Genomic DNA, 15,737 nt, shown 5'->3' on the forward strand with positions numbered 1-15,737 from the left:
AATCTTGTAAAATTTTTATGCCAAACAAAGTTATAAAAACTTCCCGGGCGTTGCCTTTTCTAAAGGTTTATATGAATAATAAAGAGTGTAGTCGCGTGCACTGGTTCTGGCGGGCTCTGAGTAGGGAGGGGTTAGCAAACAGCGTTATCCAACCTTGGGGCACCAGAAAACCCCAGTGGCTGCCCCCTTCAGGGAACAGTGGCCCAGAAACAATTGCCTTACGGATTCCTGAGAGAGGCGGGGAAAGCGAAGGGGTGGTGCCCTTGACTCCCTTGAAGTTCAAAGTTCTTCTTTGCCCCTAAGAGAAGAGCCCTCTCTGCTCTCAGCCCACTCGAGAAATTAGCCCAAGGTAGTTTCTCCCCACTCTGGTTAAGAACTGGCTCTAGTATCCCCAACTCTGTTCACCTTTCAGACACCTGGTTTGCACCTTTTTGCTCTCCCCCAACAGGGCTGCCCAATCTTTCCATCTGGGACACCTAGAGCCAGGGGGCTTTCTATTAGAGGTGCTTGGCAGGGATTTTGAGCCTCCTTACAAAGGGCCCTTGCATCGCCATTGCTCAGCAATCTAAGAGTCTGAGTGACAAAGAAATCCCAAACTCAAGGCTACTCCCAAACCCATTTCTCATTTTGAGTGCCCTTGATTCCTCCTGCACCCCTAAAGCCCATGGTGGGAGGGGGAGGGGCCCAGAGTGCTCTCTCAGCCCACACCACTTAATACCCTTGTAAACTCCCACGTGCGCTATAAACTTGGATTTTTACAACCAACATTCCTCCTTAGCTCCGGGAAACTTTGAACTCGGCCTCAGGTTTATTTACTGTGGGGGGGGGGGGGGGGGGGGGAGGAAAGGAGCTGGGGAGCTGGGAACTGAGAAAGGCTGGAGAAAAGAGGAAAAATGTGGGGCAAGGGACTGAGGAGGTGGGGATCTGGGGTGTGGGGAGAGCCAAGACCCTCCACTACAGGTTTGTTTACTATTTAGGGCGGAAGCGGATTCTAATACAGGCCAGACTGGGTCGTTAAGGTCGAAATGAAACTGAGTTTAGAGACGCGGGTGGTTGGGGGGGGTGCTTTATGGCAGCGTCTAGACGAGGATCTTTTGTTCCTGGGCAGTGCTGTGGCTGGAGGGGATTACCCCAAGAGGTTGCGCCCAGAGTGCCCCTGACCTGCAAGGGGGGTGGGGCGTCTTGGGAGTCCGAAGGTGGGTTTGTTTGGGGGCCAAAAACCCCATTTCCCCCCTTTTTAGAGGGTCACCAAGGACTGGCAGGTTCCTGGCTTGGGTCACAGAAGCCTTTGTTTTTCTTTCATGATGACCTTCTCCTCTCATCTACCAGAAATCTCTTCTGGAGTTGAGGACATTTTCTGGACTGCACATTGCAGAGAAAGTACTACCTGCGGGTTTTAACTATTTTTCTCCAAAATCAGGAGGCATTTTGAGATTAATATTTTGCTTTATAAATAGGTTCTTCTACCCTAATTTTACAGGAAACATGACCAGCAGGCTAATATTTCCTAATGTGGCCAGTGGATAAACATCATCCTAAGAAGTGTCACACACACACAAACATACAGAGGTCCGTCAGTTGCATTTGTGCTCACACTCAACAAAGACTGCCAGTGGTCACACACCACAGAGACACAAGCTCTAGATGTGCATGTGGTCAGGTTTACTCCATAAAACAGACAAAGCCTACCAATAATATTCCTTCTCATCTGTGCCTATAGGCGCACTGAGTCAAATAAAATGTGGGTGTATGAGCACATGGGAGGATTGTGGGCTGCATATACATCCTAGTTTGCAAATCTTGTCTCACGATCCACGTTTACATATTAAGATTCAGATGCCTAAGCTGCAGGGAGTCCTACCATCAAAAATGACAGAACCTAGATTTGATAGTCATGATGCTTTTTCCTTTCATCCAACAAAATTGTATCAACAAAAACATTTTCTTTGAATTATACAAAGACAGAAAGAGGGGGAAAAGATGAGATAATTGGTCCCTAACGTCTGCCCCCAAATAACGAATTTGAAACAGAGACCAATGAAGTGCCCTCACTGAAAGCACTACAAGGGCCATGATTATCCTTACATAGAAGAAACATGCGCAAATATAGATGTTTATGGTGACCATCCCCACAGGTCATCTCCATCCCCAGTGCCAACCCCTACAAAACAAATCTCTGGGGCTTTCTACTGTGGGATACCCAATGTATAAACATCAGGGTGGCCCCAGCCTAGGCGTCTTGTTGTGTCTGGGAGAGCCTGGCCATTTGTGCCAGAGGGAAAGCAGCCAGGCCCCACCTTCCCACCCCCAGGAGCTGTGGAGAGGAGAGGGAGGGGGCTGGTTTCTCCTTCTGTCCCCTCCTTCCTTAAAAACAGTATATAAAAATTCCAATACAGACTTCTCAGAGAGAAAAAAAAAAAAAAAAAAAAAAGCCCTACCCTCAACACTACACATTTAACTGCGACAGACGGAGACATCTGGCAGAAGGGTGGTGGAGCCAAAAAAATTCCTATAAATTTAAATTCGATGATGGTTACAATTAACTCCACAACAAACGTGTACTTAAACGGAAAGCCGTTGCTGGGCATTTGGACACAGCTCGAGCTGCACGTGAGAAAGGAGAGCTTAAGAGTAGCTGTGGAATGTCCTCAGCTTGAGAGCTTGAGGAAACTATGGCCATACTCTTGGCCCTGCCAGCAGACAGGAGCTCCAGGCCCGTGTGGCCAGCACTGGCCTACCTCACCTCAGTGTGCCTGTTCTCACCCGCTGGGCTCTGCCCGCCTGCCTCCTCCTCCGCAGCTGCCTTGGGAGGATGGAGGATTTTAAGAGGAGAGGGGTTAATAAAAGGGTTAAATAAAATCATAATATTGAACAGAATGAAATTTATCTTTATTTGCCACCAAAAAAATGTTCACAGCAATCCCTCTGGGATGGGAGCAGGGTGGGGAGTGCACATGGACACATGCACTCACGCACAGGGAGAGAGATGGGTGACTCGAATCTCATTGGGGCATCCCCCCTTCCCCTCCAGATGGAAAGAAACGCTTGGGAAACTTATTTACAAAAATCCAGGCCCCAGCACGGGGGAGGCGCCCAATCCCATCTCCCTACTGCCTCCACCACCCCAATCTTTTTTCTTAAAAAAGAAAAAAAAAAAAAAAGCGGTAACAACTGCATAGACTATAGCTATAAATCCATGAAGTGGGGGCACTGCTTCGAAAAAGGTTTGGAAACCTCAATGCACCGATTAAGAAATTTCAAAGGAAGGTTCTACACATTCACAGGGAGAACAAGTAGGCTCGGGCGGGGCCTTGGCGAAGACGGAGGTAGGACACGGACTTTGCACACCTAACACCAGGTCGAAGGTACGGAAATTTCACAGCAAGGCAGGATCACATTTAGCTGGCCCCTAAGGAGTGGGGCAAGGTGGGGTGGGAGTGGGGAGCCCGAGAAATTTCCGCTGGCAGACAGGCTGTCTTAGCGGATCTTTTCACTTGGGCAAGGGAAGGCTTTTAGTTTGAGGATTGTTCGGCTCAGGCGCTTACTACTGTCGCCCCTCCCCCACCCAATCCGAGCAGCAAGACCTTGTCGCCGAGGTGTGTTTTCTTTTAAATAAAAGTCTTGGCCTCGGCGCCAACGGTGTTCACTCGCCGTGCATCAGACACTTCCCTTCACCCCCTTTCCAGGCCCGGTCCCTGTCCCACAGCGCGAGTCAGGCCGAGGGTCCAGGAGGTTCCGGAATGGAGTGCCGGCCACGGCGGTGGGGGCCAGCCCTGGCCCAGTCCAGTTTTCCACCAGCGGAAAGAAGACGACTTAGAAAATAAAAAATAAAAATAAAATAAAATAATTTTCCCCTCCCCCTGCCCCCAAAAGGGCCCGGTCTGCGGGTTACAGCAGCGGATTTCCCGAGAAATACTGCAGCCGGTCTCTGCTCAGTTTTTTTTCTTTCATCCTTCTGTTCTGAAACCAAATTTTCACTTGTCGGTCCGTCAGGTTCAGCATCCGGGACAGCTGCAGCCGCTTCTCTTTGTTGATATACACGTTGAAGAAAAACTCTCGCTCCAGTTCCCGGATCTGGAATTTCGAATAAGGGCAGCGCTTCTTGCGGGTGCGGGGGGCGTCTGGAGGGAGGGGAGGGGGCAAGTTCGAGGAGAGGGGGGAGAGAGACACGTGAGACCCGGGCGACCCAAGCCCGCTCAGCGCTCCGCGGCCCTTCTCCCAGCCCCCGCTGGCAGCCCTCCCGCCAGGCGGCCGCCTCTCCTGCGGCCCCGGCGCCCGGGCAAGCCTCGACCCCCTGCCAGGTCTAGCGGGTCCCGACCCCAGGCCACTGCGCGACAGCGTCCCCCGTCCTCAGGCCAGAGCCGCCGCTGACAGGGTATAGAACGGGAGGAAAGCTGCCGGGGCCACGTGCGTCCCCTCGGGGACCCCCTGCCTGCTCCCCACGGCCCTCAGGCCCTTCCTGCGCAGCCCTTCTAGAGGTTCGGAAAGCCTACCCCCCCCCTCAGAAATCTGTGGGGGAAAGCCGAGAACTGGCGCGAAGCGGTGAGATCTGGCGAGAGCAGTGGAGAGGCGGGGAAGAAGCCGGACAGCAGGCACCGGGACTCCAGAGAGCCGCTTCCGGGGCCCTAGCGCCCCGGGACGCCCGCGGGGCCGCGCCTTCCACGTCGCAGTTCTAGGCCGGCACGGAGGCCGCGGACCCAGGAGAAACGCCTAGACCCCCGCCTGGAGTGCAGTGGAGCCCTGAGCCGCCTCTCCCCGTTCTCCTGTCGCCGCTGACCCCAAGGTTACTTGGGTTTCTGCTCGAGGACCCGCAAGCACATAGTTTGAGCATTTTCAAAAATAGTTTTTAAAAGGATCGGAGGGGCCCTGGCTTGCCTCCCCGGTCTCAGGTTCTGCTCCATTGCTCCTCTCCCCCCCTCTCCCCCTCTGTGGATCTCTCCCTGTCTTTCCCTCGCCCTCCCCTTTCTCCCCCTCCACCCCTCCCCTCCCTCCCACTCCCCGGCAGCCCGGCTCCCCATCCTTCCTTAAATGCTCCTCTAAGTTCACGATCAAAGTTAATATCGCCCGCAATGGTGGCGCTTTTAAAAATTTCACAGACCGAGGGAGATAACGGGGGAGGGGGGTTCACCCGGCTTTTCCAAAGAGCCCTTTTCCCTCCCTCCCCACCCCTTCTCCATCGTAAAAAGTCGAGTCGTTGGGAGAGAGGGCTTTGTAGGTTATAATAAAATCCTTTGAATGCTTATAAAACTCCACATAAAATCGGACTGACCCAAAACACGAGGCCATTCCTGCTCCCCTGGCCTCCCCCCTGCTCTCGCCCTCCCTCCCTCGCTCCCTCCCTCGCTGCCCGCCCGTTCCCGGCCGCTGCTACCTACTGGGGGCGGCTCCTTTGGCCGGCTCCTTGGCCGCAGAGTGGGATGAACCGGACGAGCTGGGATTTGTGTTCTCCTCCTCAGCCTCCGCCTCGGCACCCGCCTCAGCCCGGGACGCCAGTCCCGAGGCCGGGGGCGCCTCGGGCTCCCCCTTGGCCTCGCCCTTGCCGGAGCAGGGGGGCTCGGCGGGCGCGTCGCCGCCACCGCAGTAGGCGTTGTCGAAGAAACGGTCGAAGGCTTGAGGCAGGACGCTGTTCTTGTTGACTGAGGAGTAGAAGCCGGCGGGGGCTGCGTGCGGGGCGCTGGGGTGGTGGTGGCCGCCGTAGGAGCCTTCGTTTTTCATGAGGATCTCGGTGACGGTGGAAGGAGGCAGGCACTCCCGGTGCATAAGCTCGTCGGCCGCCGCATAGCAGGAGGAGTAGCTGTTCCGATGGTGCCACTTGCCGGATGGCTCCAGGCCGTAGGAGACCTCCCGGACCGGGGGCACTTGGGCAGAGTAGGGATAGGAGATCTGACGAGAGGGGGCCTGGGGCAGGAAGGAGGAGACCGTGGAGAACTCGGGCATGTAGTAAGTGCAACTGGGCAGATAGAGGTTGGAGGCGCAGCTCCCTCGCTCGCCGAAATCAGCGCCCCTCTCCTTGCGCGACGGCGAGCAGAAGTTGCCCAGGTTGACCGAGTTAAACATCGTTCTCCTCTCCTGCCGGCTCCGGATGGAGGTTTTGGACCCGGTGTAGCGAGGGGGGAAAATTTGGGAAGGCGAGATGACGCGTTATCCGTCTTAGTCTCTCTCCCCGAGCACGTGATCCAAAGTAGATATTGTCATATATCAGTTCGGAGCACTTCGCAGACGTAGGAGGGGTTCTCTCTTAGGTAAGATCGGGGACGTTCAGGCGATTGGTTTGCAAACACCGCAGAAACATTATGAAAATCAATTGCAGATTTGTATTCGTTTTTCTCTCGTCACTCCCCTTCTCTCCATACCACAGCCCGAGCAAAGGAGGAGAGAGAGGGTTGGGGTGGGGTGGGCGGTGGGATGGGCGAGGGTGGTGGCTGGGAGGGGGTAATTGTATTTTTTTCTAGCTGCTGCTCTTTTTTCCCCCAGGATTGGGGGAAGGAGGAGGGCTCTCACGTATGGGGGTCTTGCCTCCTCCCTGTGATCAGCACCAGAAGGGTGGGAGTGAGGACTTCTTTCCCACTGCCTGATTTCCCCAGAGAAGTGAATCCTTTCCCTTAAATCTCAGGGACTCTTACCCCTCCAACCTGCAGAATCATTGCCTGTTCACAAGAGTTTGAAGAAGTCCGCTCTTTTCCTGGCCAGAGCTGGGTGTCAAGACTACCTTTTTGGAGTCCTTAGAGAGACTCCTGGAAGAGTATCTGAAGTTTCCCAAAGGTGAGGCAGCCCAGCTGCAAGCCAGTGTCCCAACTTTGTCTGGTTTGCTGTGCTGCCGTTGGCTAGGGAGTCGGATTAGTCATAAACGAGTGGTGAGCAGTGCGCCAGCCGCCCAGCCGGTGCCTGGCGAAGTCTGGGAAAAACCTTCTCTAATGTTGTGTTAAATATTTAGTATGAGAGAGTGGCCCTGGGTGAATATTTCATGCCTGCCTTTATTGTCAATCAATGTGAAGAAAGCTGCATCCACTGTGGATTTTCAAATCCCAAACCCCAAAGAAAAGGATTGGAATGAGAGCCATGTATCTTCTATGTCAGGGCCTTTTGGCTTAGCGACTCAGCCTCAGCTAGTGGGTTGAAAAGAAGCCTAGTGTCGGGGTCCAGGAAGAATATGGTGGGGGGACTAGGTTTGGGGTTCTTATCCTTGGATGATTGCAAGGAATGTAAGGTGGGTGGTGGGGCCAGGTATGGGTCTCCAGAAGAGACTAGCAGGACAGTGGAAAGGAGCAGTGGATGCTATGGCATCAGGGCAGGGCCAGGGGCCATTCCCTAGTCAAAGCCCCCTGCTGCTGTCCCTGGAGCTGTGACCAGATCTTAGTGCCTCCTTCCTATTTCTCAGTCCTTCCCTGCTCTCCTTCAAGTCTGTCAGCCTCCTTGGTAGCTGTAGCCCAAGAAGTAAGTTCCAGATTCTGCATCCCCAACCCCTTGCCTTCCATCCCTCAGAGCACCACAGGACACATCTGGCTGAAAATCACTTTATTGAACGGTCCAAGGGGCCAAAAGCAACCAGCATGAGCTGAAAGCAACCTTAGACCCAAAGAGGAGCTGCCAGGGCATGATTTGCTTGGGAAGGAGGGGAAGAACCGAAGCCCCTAAGGGCTCAGCCCAATGCACACTCAGGGAAAACAAAAAATAGCCCAAACTCTCTTTACACCCATAACCCTTACTTAAAATTAGTGTCCACTTAAAAAAATTAGACTGGATTTGTTTTCATGGAACATGATCAGGTGCTGCGGCTCCCAAACCAGATAGTAAGGACACAAAAAAATGTAGCTTATCTCCATATGTAACCTCTAAAATCCATTCCTCCTCAGCCCTCCTGCCTCCCCAGCATTTACAGCGACACCTGGGTGGAGTCTGCCTCCACCATGGGTCCCATTCTCGGGGTGGTTCTGGAATATTCAGGGATAGGACTCAGGCACCCGCCTACCTACTCAATGCTGGGCGCTTCTTCTTTAGTTCTGGTCAGATCTTAAACTGAAGCAAAGAAGAACTAGATTCGGGCTTTGCTAAAGTGTGAGGCTTCTCTGCCGGGAAGGGACCACAAAAAGAAAATCTGTTGTTTCCTTTTTCCCCAGACCTTTTTATAGGGTGAGCTGGGCCAGCATTTTTAATTACAATGGTGGGGAACTATGGACTGTGGCTTTTAATGGGGTTTGCACTGACCTCATTAAATTCGAGTTTATTGGAGGCAAAATGCTCCCCAAACAAATAGGAACCAGCAAGAGGGAAGGGAGAGGTACCCCTATCCTTGCTGAGGTGGGAATGAGGGCTCAAGTCTCAGCTCCTCCTTTCTCCACTTCCACCCAAGGCTCTGCTTCCTTCCCGCTCGTGGCCCTCCAGGGTGAAGTGGGGCCCAATCCCCCAAGGCAGATTCAGCACAGCCCGGGCTGCAGTGGGGGTAGGGGCTGCTTCCTGTGAAGAGACAGCTGCTGGCCTGAGCACTTGAATTTGACCACCAAAGTTTATTCCCGGGCCACCATAAAAGTGAGCCAGGCGGCAACAAGGAGCTGCTGGCGGCCCTATTTCCTTGAAACAAAAAAGAAAGGCAAAAAAGAATGTCAAAGAGTTGATGTCTAGGAAACTCTGGGGTCTCCCAACAGAGACATCTGGAAAATAATAAAAGGAAGGCATGAAGTTTAAAATGTTCTCTAGTGTTGATAAGACTTGTTTTTCAACAACTCAAAAAAACCGCTAGCAACTGGAAGTTGCTGCTAGGGTAAAGGAAAGAAGGCCCTGGCCACTGAGGTCAGCTAGACATTTGTGGGCAAAAATGCCCACGGTGTGAAATAGCCTCCCTGCCCAGCCCTGGGTCCAGGCTACCTGGAAGCTTCAGCTGAGCTGCTTGCTCCAGGCTACACCCTCTCAGCCTGCTGATTCTGGCCAAAGCCTCAATGTCTCCCCACACAAGACCCATCCCTGGCCCCCAATCCCTTCCTTGTCAAGCCCGCTCCAGGTTGCTTATTTGTACCTTATCTGGTGGGTACCTGTGGCCTCTCCAACTGCTTTAAGTCCTGAAATTCTGAAATTCTCTGCAGCAGGGCCATCCCGCCCACCCCACTGGATGTTGGTGTCCTCAGTCAGCGCCACCAGCCAGCCTGGCCATTAGCAGGCGGCTGCGATTTGGGCGGCTCTCCCGGTAGCCTGACCCTGGCTAAGGCAGACTCCAGCACCCTTCCCTCCCACACACGGACAACAGGGGCGGCTTCAGAAGGAGGCAGCAGTGTCTCCCAAATTCTGGCCTGGGTGGCTCCCAGATCAAACTCCCGCACACAGTGTTGGAGCCTCCTGGTAGCTTGTCTATTTCCTCCTGCTGATCTGGGTTCTAGAGAGCAGATCTTGGTAGGGAAAGGAGCCCATCCCACAGACCATGAGCTGGGAAGGAAAATGCTGAAAGGAGAAATGGGGCCTGCATGAGCTCCAGTGGGCTTGGATTGTAAATTCAGCCTGTGTGGAGTCAATAAAAAGATAAGCAGAGAGAGTCCCATGGATAGACACCTTCATTTGTTCACAGGCTGGGCCAGCAAGGAACACACATTAGAAACTGGCTTTCACCTTCTTGCCTATATTTCTCTCCCTTAGAGTAATACCACTGCCTGCAATAATCCCTTTAGTATGCTTTGGGATTTTCAGGTCAGCAGTTTATCATGCACCCGGGATACCCCAGCCCCAGCCAGGGAAAAAGAAGGGGGTGGGACTGCTAGTTCCTGGCTTCCACCTCTTCTCAGACTTGGCCATTGCCCCAAGCCTGAGTCCCCAAGTCAGGCCACCTAAGCTGCTGGACGCTGCTCAGAGGTTCCTGGGACCTAAGGAGGAGGTAGTGGGGAGGGAGAAGGGCAGTTCCTTGCCCCCACAGGCCCCACCCAGCTTCCTCTGTGGAGAGATTGTCCCAGGAGGCTAGCAACCCGACCCTATTTCTTCCCATAAAAGCCCCATTTTACGAGCCCGTTTCACTGGCCCCCTCACCAAATGCTCCAAAATGAAGGAAATGTCTTAAAAGCAGTCTGGAAATGGAGCCGCTGCTATTGGGCTTTAGTTTCCTAAGCCAGTGGCCGTGGCACAGAAAATACCTTTTCTGGATGGGATTGCTCTGTTGGGCCACCCAGATCTCCCGCCTCGCCTCAGAGCAGAGGCCAGTTGGCCAGAGCCCTGATTCTCTGGATTTAGCTCCTACTTTAAGGCTCGGACCTAGTCCATGCTGATCAAAGTGAGCTCGCGGCATTTTTATGAGATCAACCTCAGTGGCTCTTTACTAGCAATCAGATGCCTAGGTTGAAAATGCAAAAGGGAACAAACAGCTAATCAATCCAAAAAGGAAAAGGAAAAAAAAGAGGGGGATTGAGGAGGCATGGGGTGAAAAAATTCAGGTGACACAGAGCAAAAAGTGTCCTGTCACCAAAAACAAAAAAAGATTCTTTGGCTCCAGCAAGAATCATTTGTTTGTGGATTTGTTCCAGCCTCCAGGCCCTGCCTTCTGCCTGCACATTCTGCCCTGATTTCCGGAACCTGGAAGCCTGGGCGGGCAGTGGGGAACTCTGACTCGCCTGAGCTCTGAAGCTTGCTCCGAAAGATTCCACAGTGAGGACTGCTGCGTGGGGTGAGTGTGGTGGCCTATGCCTCCTTACCCCAGCAGGGAAGGGGCCTTCTGCTCAGGATTTACAAGTCTCCCCCATTTCGCTGCTTTCCTCTCTGCGGGCTCAGTGGTTTTCTCCTCACTATAGCCAGAAGTTGAGTTACAGGAAGATTCGCCAGAGATTTATCGCCTGGCCCCAAACTTGGAGAGCCTGGTTGTCATAAACAGCCGTCTATTGTCTAGACTTTTATCTCTGGGTATGGATCGTGCATTAGTGAGGCTCAGGAGACATGGGGCTGGCTCTGTGGGGTGTGCATGCAGCCAGTGCCTGCCCCAGGCCCCAAGGGTTTCTTTGGGTCAGTTTATGAGAGTGCACAAATTTGTGTACGCTCTTGGAGCTGGGCAGGTACGCCTGAGTGTTTTCGAGTGGAGGCCCAAGGTAGGGAAGTTGCTTTTTCTCTGTATCTGGGAACATTCCGGTGCGTGTACTTGTGTGTTGGGTGAGAATTTGTCACGGTATGCTTTGTTTCTGGGGCATTTTAAGTGTTCCTGCCTGGGCTTTTTCGGGTTTTATTAACTTGCATCCGCTTGGCCTGTTTATGTCCCTTCCAAGCAGATCATCTGGTGTTTTTCAATATTGGAGTGCATTGTGTGTATTTGGCTTCTCTCAGGAAATGGTTTTGGGTGATACCTTCCCAGTCTTACTCCCTCAGATTCCCCCACCCACCCTGAGTCACACCTCAGCTTCTGCCTCCACCAGGGTGTCTGGCCCTACCCCGCTCTCTGCAAGTCCCTAAATCTCCAAAGTGCCTGCCAATTTTATGTCACAGACATGAAGCACATTTTTTGCAGGGTGAGGTCTGGCTATCTCTATCTTTCCCACACTAGGAGGAAGGGTCCAGCTCATAAGCCACCTCACTATCTGGGACTCCCCTTCCCAGGCTGAGGGAACATAAGAAAGGGCCTACCCAGTCCATTTCAACTGTTTAAAATACTATCCACGGAGCTCTAGATACTGCCAAAGAGAGCCTGCTGTTCCTTCCCTGGGGCTTCCTGGCTACTCCTTCAGCCCCTTGAGCCCAGGCATTTTGTAACCTAAGTGGCACTTTGCCCAGATTAAACATCTATGGCAGGGACACTTATCACCTTAGATCTTGGGGGCAGAGCTGCTTTGAAAGCCAGGATCATTTAACATCACCAGAAATAATCAAATCCTCCCCCTTTGTGTTTGGGTGATGAGAACACAAGGGTAGGAGAAGGCCTGGGAGTTCCACCAACCAATCCCCCTGCTCCTGTGCGCTCCCACCCGGGACCTAGACCCTCATGTCCCTAATATCCCTGAGGTGCTCTCAACCAGAAAGGTAAATTGGGAGGGGGCAGATCCCAGAGGCCAGTTTTCTAGTTGGGGAGGGTGGAGGTGACAAAAATTAGAGGCTTTGGGAGCTTCGGATTGAACCAGAATTTCCCATCATTGTTTTCTGTGCATTCTTCCCTTCCTTGCAATTATAATTCCAATTTAAGAAGGCCTTAAAATGGTTCCAAGAGCCCAGAGGATGGGAAAGTGAGCTGTGAGGTCCAGGGAAAAGGTAAATCCTCCGCAGATATCCCACACCAATTAATTTTCTCTCCTTCTTTCTCTCTGTACATCCCCGGAGCTACCCTGGAGGAAAAGGATCAAAGATCTCAGTTCGGGATCCTTCCTCCCAGAGCCTGTGCATGGCCCACCGCCGAAGGCTGCCGCGGCGGATCCGGAGCTCTTTCCATCTCGCCGGAAGGCTGCGGCGCTGCCCTACGCTCCGGGTCTCCCTGGGTCCCTCCATTCTTGCCTTCTCCCTCCCCCTAGACCAACAAATATACAAAATGCTTGTTTCTCCGCACCCCAGGCCTCCGCGCAGCCGGCTCCGCGCTCGGGAGTCGCGGCCCCCGCACTGGGTCCTTACGCGTTCTGCTTCCAATCCCACCGACTGCAGCCTCCTTCTTTGCTAGCTGCCCGGGTAAAACGCTTCTGTCGCACTTTCCTGCCTCTCCCCCTTTCTTTCCGCCTCTGGATCTGAGAAATAAATAAAATCAAGTCTCCTACCGCACCAGCCCTCCCCACCCCTGCTGCCTCACTTCTGCTCCTTACCGAGTGTACCGCCTTGTTTTCTGAAGGAAACCGTAACATTCAGACATTTAAGCTGTAAATGAACTTTTCTTTATGATGTTTAATTTTCTTTCCAGTTCTTAGGTCCTGCTCCGCTTCGCAGTGGAATGGAACGGATTTAGAAGCCTGCAGTAGGGGAGGAGGGAGTGGAGAGACGGAGCCCAGAGTTACAGACAGCCGCGAGAGGTACGGAAGACCGGGAGATACTGAGAAAAAGAGAGGCGGGGGGAGGGGAGGGTGGAGGAGGAAGGAGGGAGGGAGGGGTCCCCAGCTGGCAAGGAGCGGAGCCAGAGAGAGAGAAAAAGAGAGAAAAGTTTCCCGGAGTCTTCATTAGTTGATTTCTCTGTCCACCGCTTTCCCCGGCCGGTTCATCCCCAGTAAAGAAAGGGGGGGGGTGTTATTTTTTTAAGGCCCCAAAGAACCCGATGTTTACAAGACCAGAAATGCCACCTCCGCGTCCTGGCAGAGAAAAGGCTGAAATGGAGGACCGGCGCCTTCCTTATAAGGTACGATGCTAACTTGACCTTCACTTTGTCTTGGCGCCCCCGCCCACCCAGACTGCTGCAGGCGACCGGGCGAGGGAGAGCAACCGCCGACCCTTGTTTCTGCCTCCCTCCCGCCTCTTTTTCTCTTTCAATCTTTCTCTCTCTTTTTTCTTACTTTCATTTCCTTCCTTCTGTCTTTTTCTTCCTCTTTTTTGTGTCTTTCCTTTTTCATTTTCTTTCTTTCTTCTTTTTCTCCTGCTGTTCTTCTCGCTCCCTTTCTTTCACTCATTCCTTTTACCCTTGACCGGCTGTTTCATAGCTTCCCTGAGTTCTCTCTTGCCTTGCTCTCAGGCACTTCCTTGATCTTTCTCTCTCTTCCACAACCTTCTGGTCCCTTCTGGTCTCAAATCCCAGAAACAACAACGACAAAAATATTTTCAGTCCTTCCTTCATCCCCACTCTGAACTGACCTTCACAGCTCCAGCCTGGCTTTTGCCCCACCCAGGTTTTCCTGGGGGAGAGGGGGAACGCCAAAAGGGGATCAAAAGGGGTTTCACTTTGGGCCCAGGGCCCGCTTGGGGATGATAAGACCCTGTCTTCCTCACATTGGCCCCCTCTGCAAAGTCTCTGTGACCCTAGTGGGGTTGGACTGACAGCAAAGCCTCAGGCTGTGGGGGCATGGGGAGAGCAGATCCCACAGCTCCTGAAACTATGGGGAGGGGAGTGGAGTTCAAATACCAAATTGTGGCTCAGCCTTCTCTGGCTTTCAACCCCTAAAATCCTAGAACTTTCCCTTAAGACACCTGGTGAGGAGATTTAGAGAATTAGGGATTTATAGAGATTCACACACATGTAAAAATAGGATAGAGAAAGACTATGAGGGCCCTCTACCTTGTCTCTTGCTGCCTCCCAGGCTGCAGCAGAGCCTCCGACATTAACTCTAATCGTATCTTGTGTGGCTATAAAGTAATATTATTGACACCCCTATAATTATCTATTATCCCCTTACTTGTAATGATTATAATACTAGGGGAGGTAGGTCTATGCCGACAAAGTAAAGCCAAGCAAATATCCTGGAAAATGAAACTGGATCGGAGCATTCAAATGCGATCTCTTGTGTATTTTTAAGTATGTTCCAAAATCTATAAGCTCCTGCATAGGGCCTGCTGGATTTAGGAGTAGCCATTTTGTAGGGTTTAGGGTGATGTTGGGAGACCCTACCATCTCCTTTTCCTCTACATCCCATACAACCCCTGGCCCCTCCTCCTCTGCACAGACATCAGAGAGGGTCAGACAATAAAAGAGAAATGCTTTCTCTCTCTCCCCCTACAATTATCTAAATAATTGCATGAATTCTTCCTGGAATACCACTGTGCAGTCAGGGTCAGGATTTCAGCAGGAAGTGCAGGGGACAGAATTCCAAATGGGGGAAGCTGAGAGAGTCCTGCGTTCTTACATTCCCAGACTTTATAGTTCTGTCTAGTGTTACATTGTTTCTTCAGGCAAAGATCTTTGTTCGCCTTCAGTCATATTTCTCCCTTCCCCCTCCCTTTCTTTCGCTTCCCCATCCCCCTTTTTTGAGTCCCTTTAAAGGAGATTCAGATCATCTTCTGCTCTTAATAGATGACTATAAAAGTAAAATTAATTCCCCCCTGCCCTTTAATATCAATATCTTTCCGTTAAGTATGCACATAGGCGAGAATAAACAGAATTAAGTGCTGCAACCCAAACCAGCAATTATACCCAAGGTTTTTTTCGTGTGTGTGTTTTTTAATTTTATTTTCATTGGATCTGGCTTATCTGGGGATGTTCACTTTGGCAAGAGATAACCAGGGGGTATTTGTATTTTTTTACAAGTTCGTTGGGGCCTGAGCCAGCGCCGACATGGTAGAGAAAGCAACCGCGAAACTAAAGAGAGCCAGACGAGGGAAGAGAGCGCCAGACGGAGGTGAAAGTGAACCACGCAGAGGAATGCAGGCAAGGGAGCAAGGCGGCAGTTCCCCGAACAAACGTGGCAGAGGGCAACACGGGCACTCACAGACAGAGGTTTATGTATTTTTATTTTTTAAAAAATCTGATTTGGTGTTCTATGAGAAAAAGGGAAAATCTCGGGAACGGGAATACAGAGGGAATTATCCGGGTCCTAGCTCACCACATGAACGCCCAGAAGGAGAGAGCGCTGGAAAAACCTGAGCGGGTGTCGGGACAGCACCCGGCTCCAGTCAGCCGCTGTCCCTTACGCTGCCGGGCAGGACCCACGAAGCCCCCCCTCGCGGCCACCCGGGCTTCCTTGGTCTTATCATCTCCATCTTTATGAAGAGGCTTGTTAACAAGACCAGCGAGCTGGCCACGCACATCTATCTCAGCCGCGCCCGCTCAGTTGAGCAGCGGGCCGGCGGGGGGACTGGGAGGCGCTAATGAATTGATTCCTTCGGACTGTAAAATATGGCGGCGTCTACACCGAACCCAAGGACTCATAAACAATATCTCTGTTGGG

General features: G+C 52.3%; 1 protein-coding gene and 1 long non-coding RNA gene across 2 annotated transcripts; one reads left to right on the plus strand and one right to left on the minus strand.

Moving 5' to 3' along the window:
• Positions 1-1,641: 1,641 nt before the first annotated feature.
• HOXC11 (homeobox C11) lies at positions 1,642-6,250 on the minus strand. The gene is made up of 2 exons (XM_032292089.1): positions 5,376-6,250; positions 1,642-4,121 (listed from the first exon to the last, which is right to left on the minus strand). The coding sequence occupies exons 1-2, from the start codon at positions 6,055-6,057 to the stop codon at positions 3,889-3,891; spliced, it is 915 nt and encodes a 304-aa protein (XP_032147980.1). The 5' UTR covers positions 6,058-6,250; the 3' UTR covers positions 1,642-3,888.
• A 6,792-nt stretch (positions 6,251-13,042) lies between these two features.
• Positions 13,043-15,737, plus strand: LOC116556888. Its single transcript, XR_004271227.1, has 2 exons — positions 13,043-13,261; positions 15,098-15,737. It is a non-coding gene; the product is annotated as an uncharacterized LOC116556888 (long non-coding RNA).

This window comes from Sapajus apella, unplaced genomic scaffold (assembly GCF_009761245.1).
Source record: "Sapajus apella isolate SASKATOON/1434 unplaced genomic scaffold, GSC_monkey_1.0 scaffold2, whole genome shotgun sequence".
NCBI classification, from domain to species: Eukaryota; Metazoa; Chordata; class Mammalia; order Primates; family Cebidae; genus Sapajus; species Sapajus apella.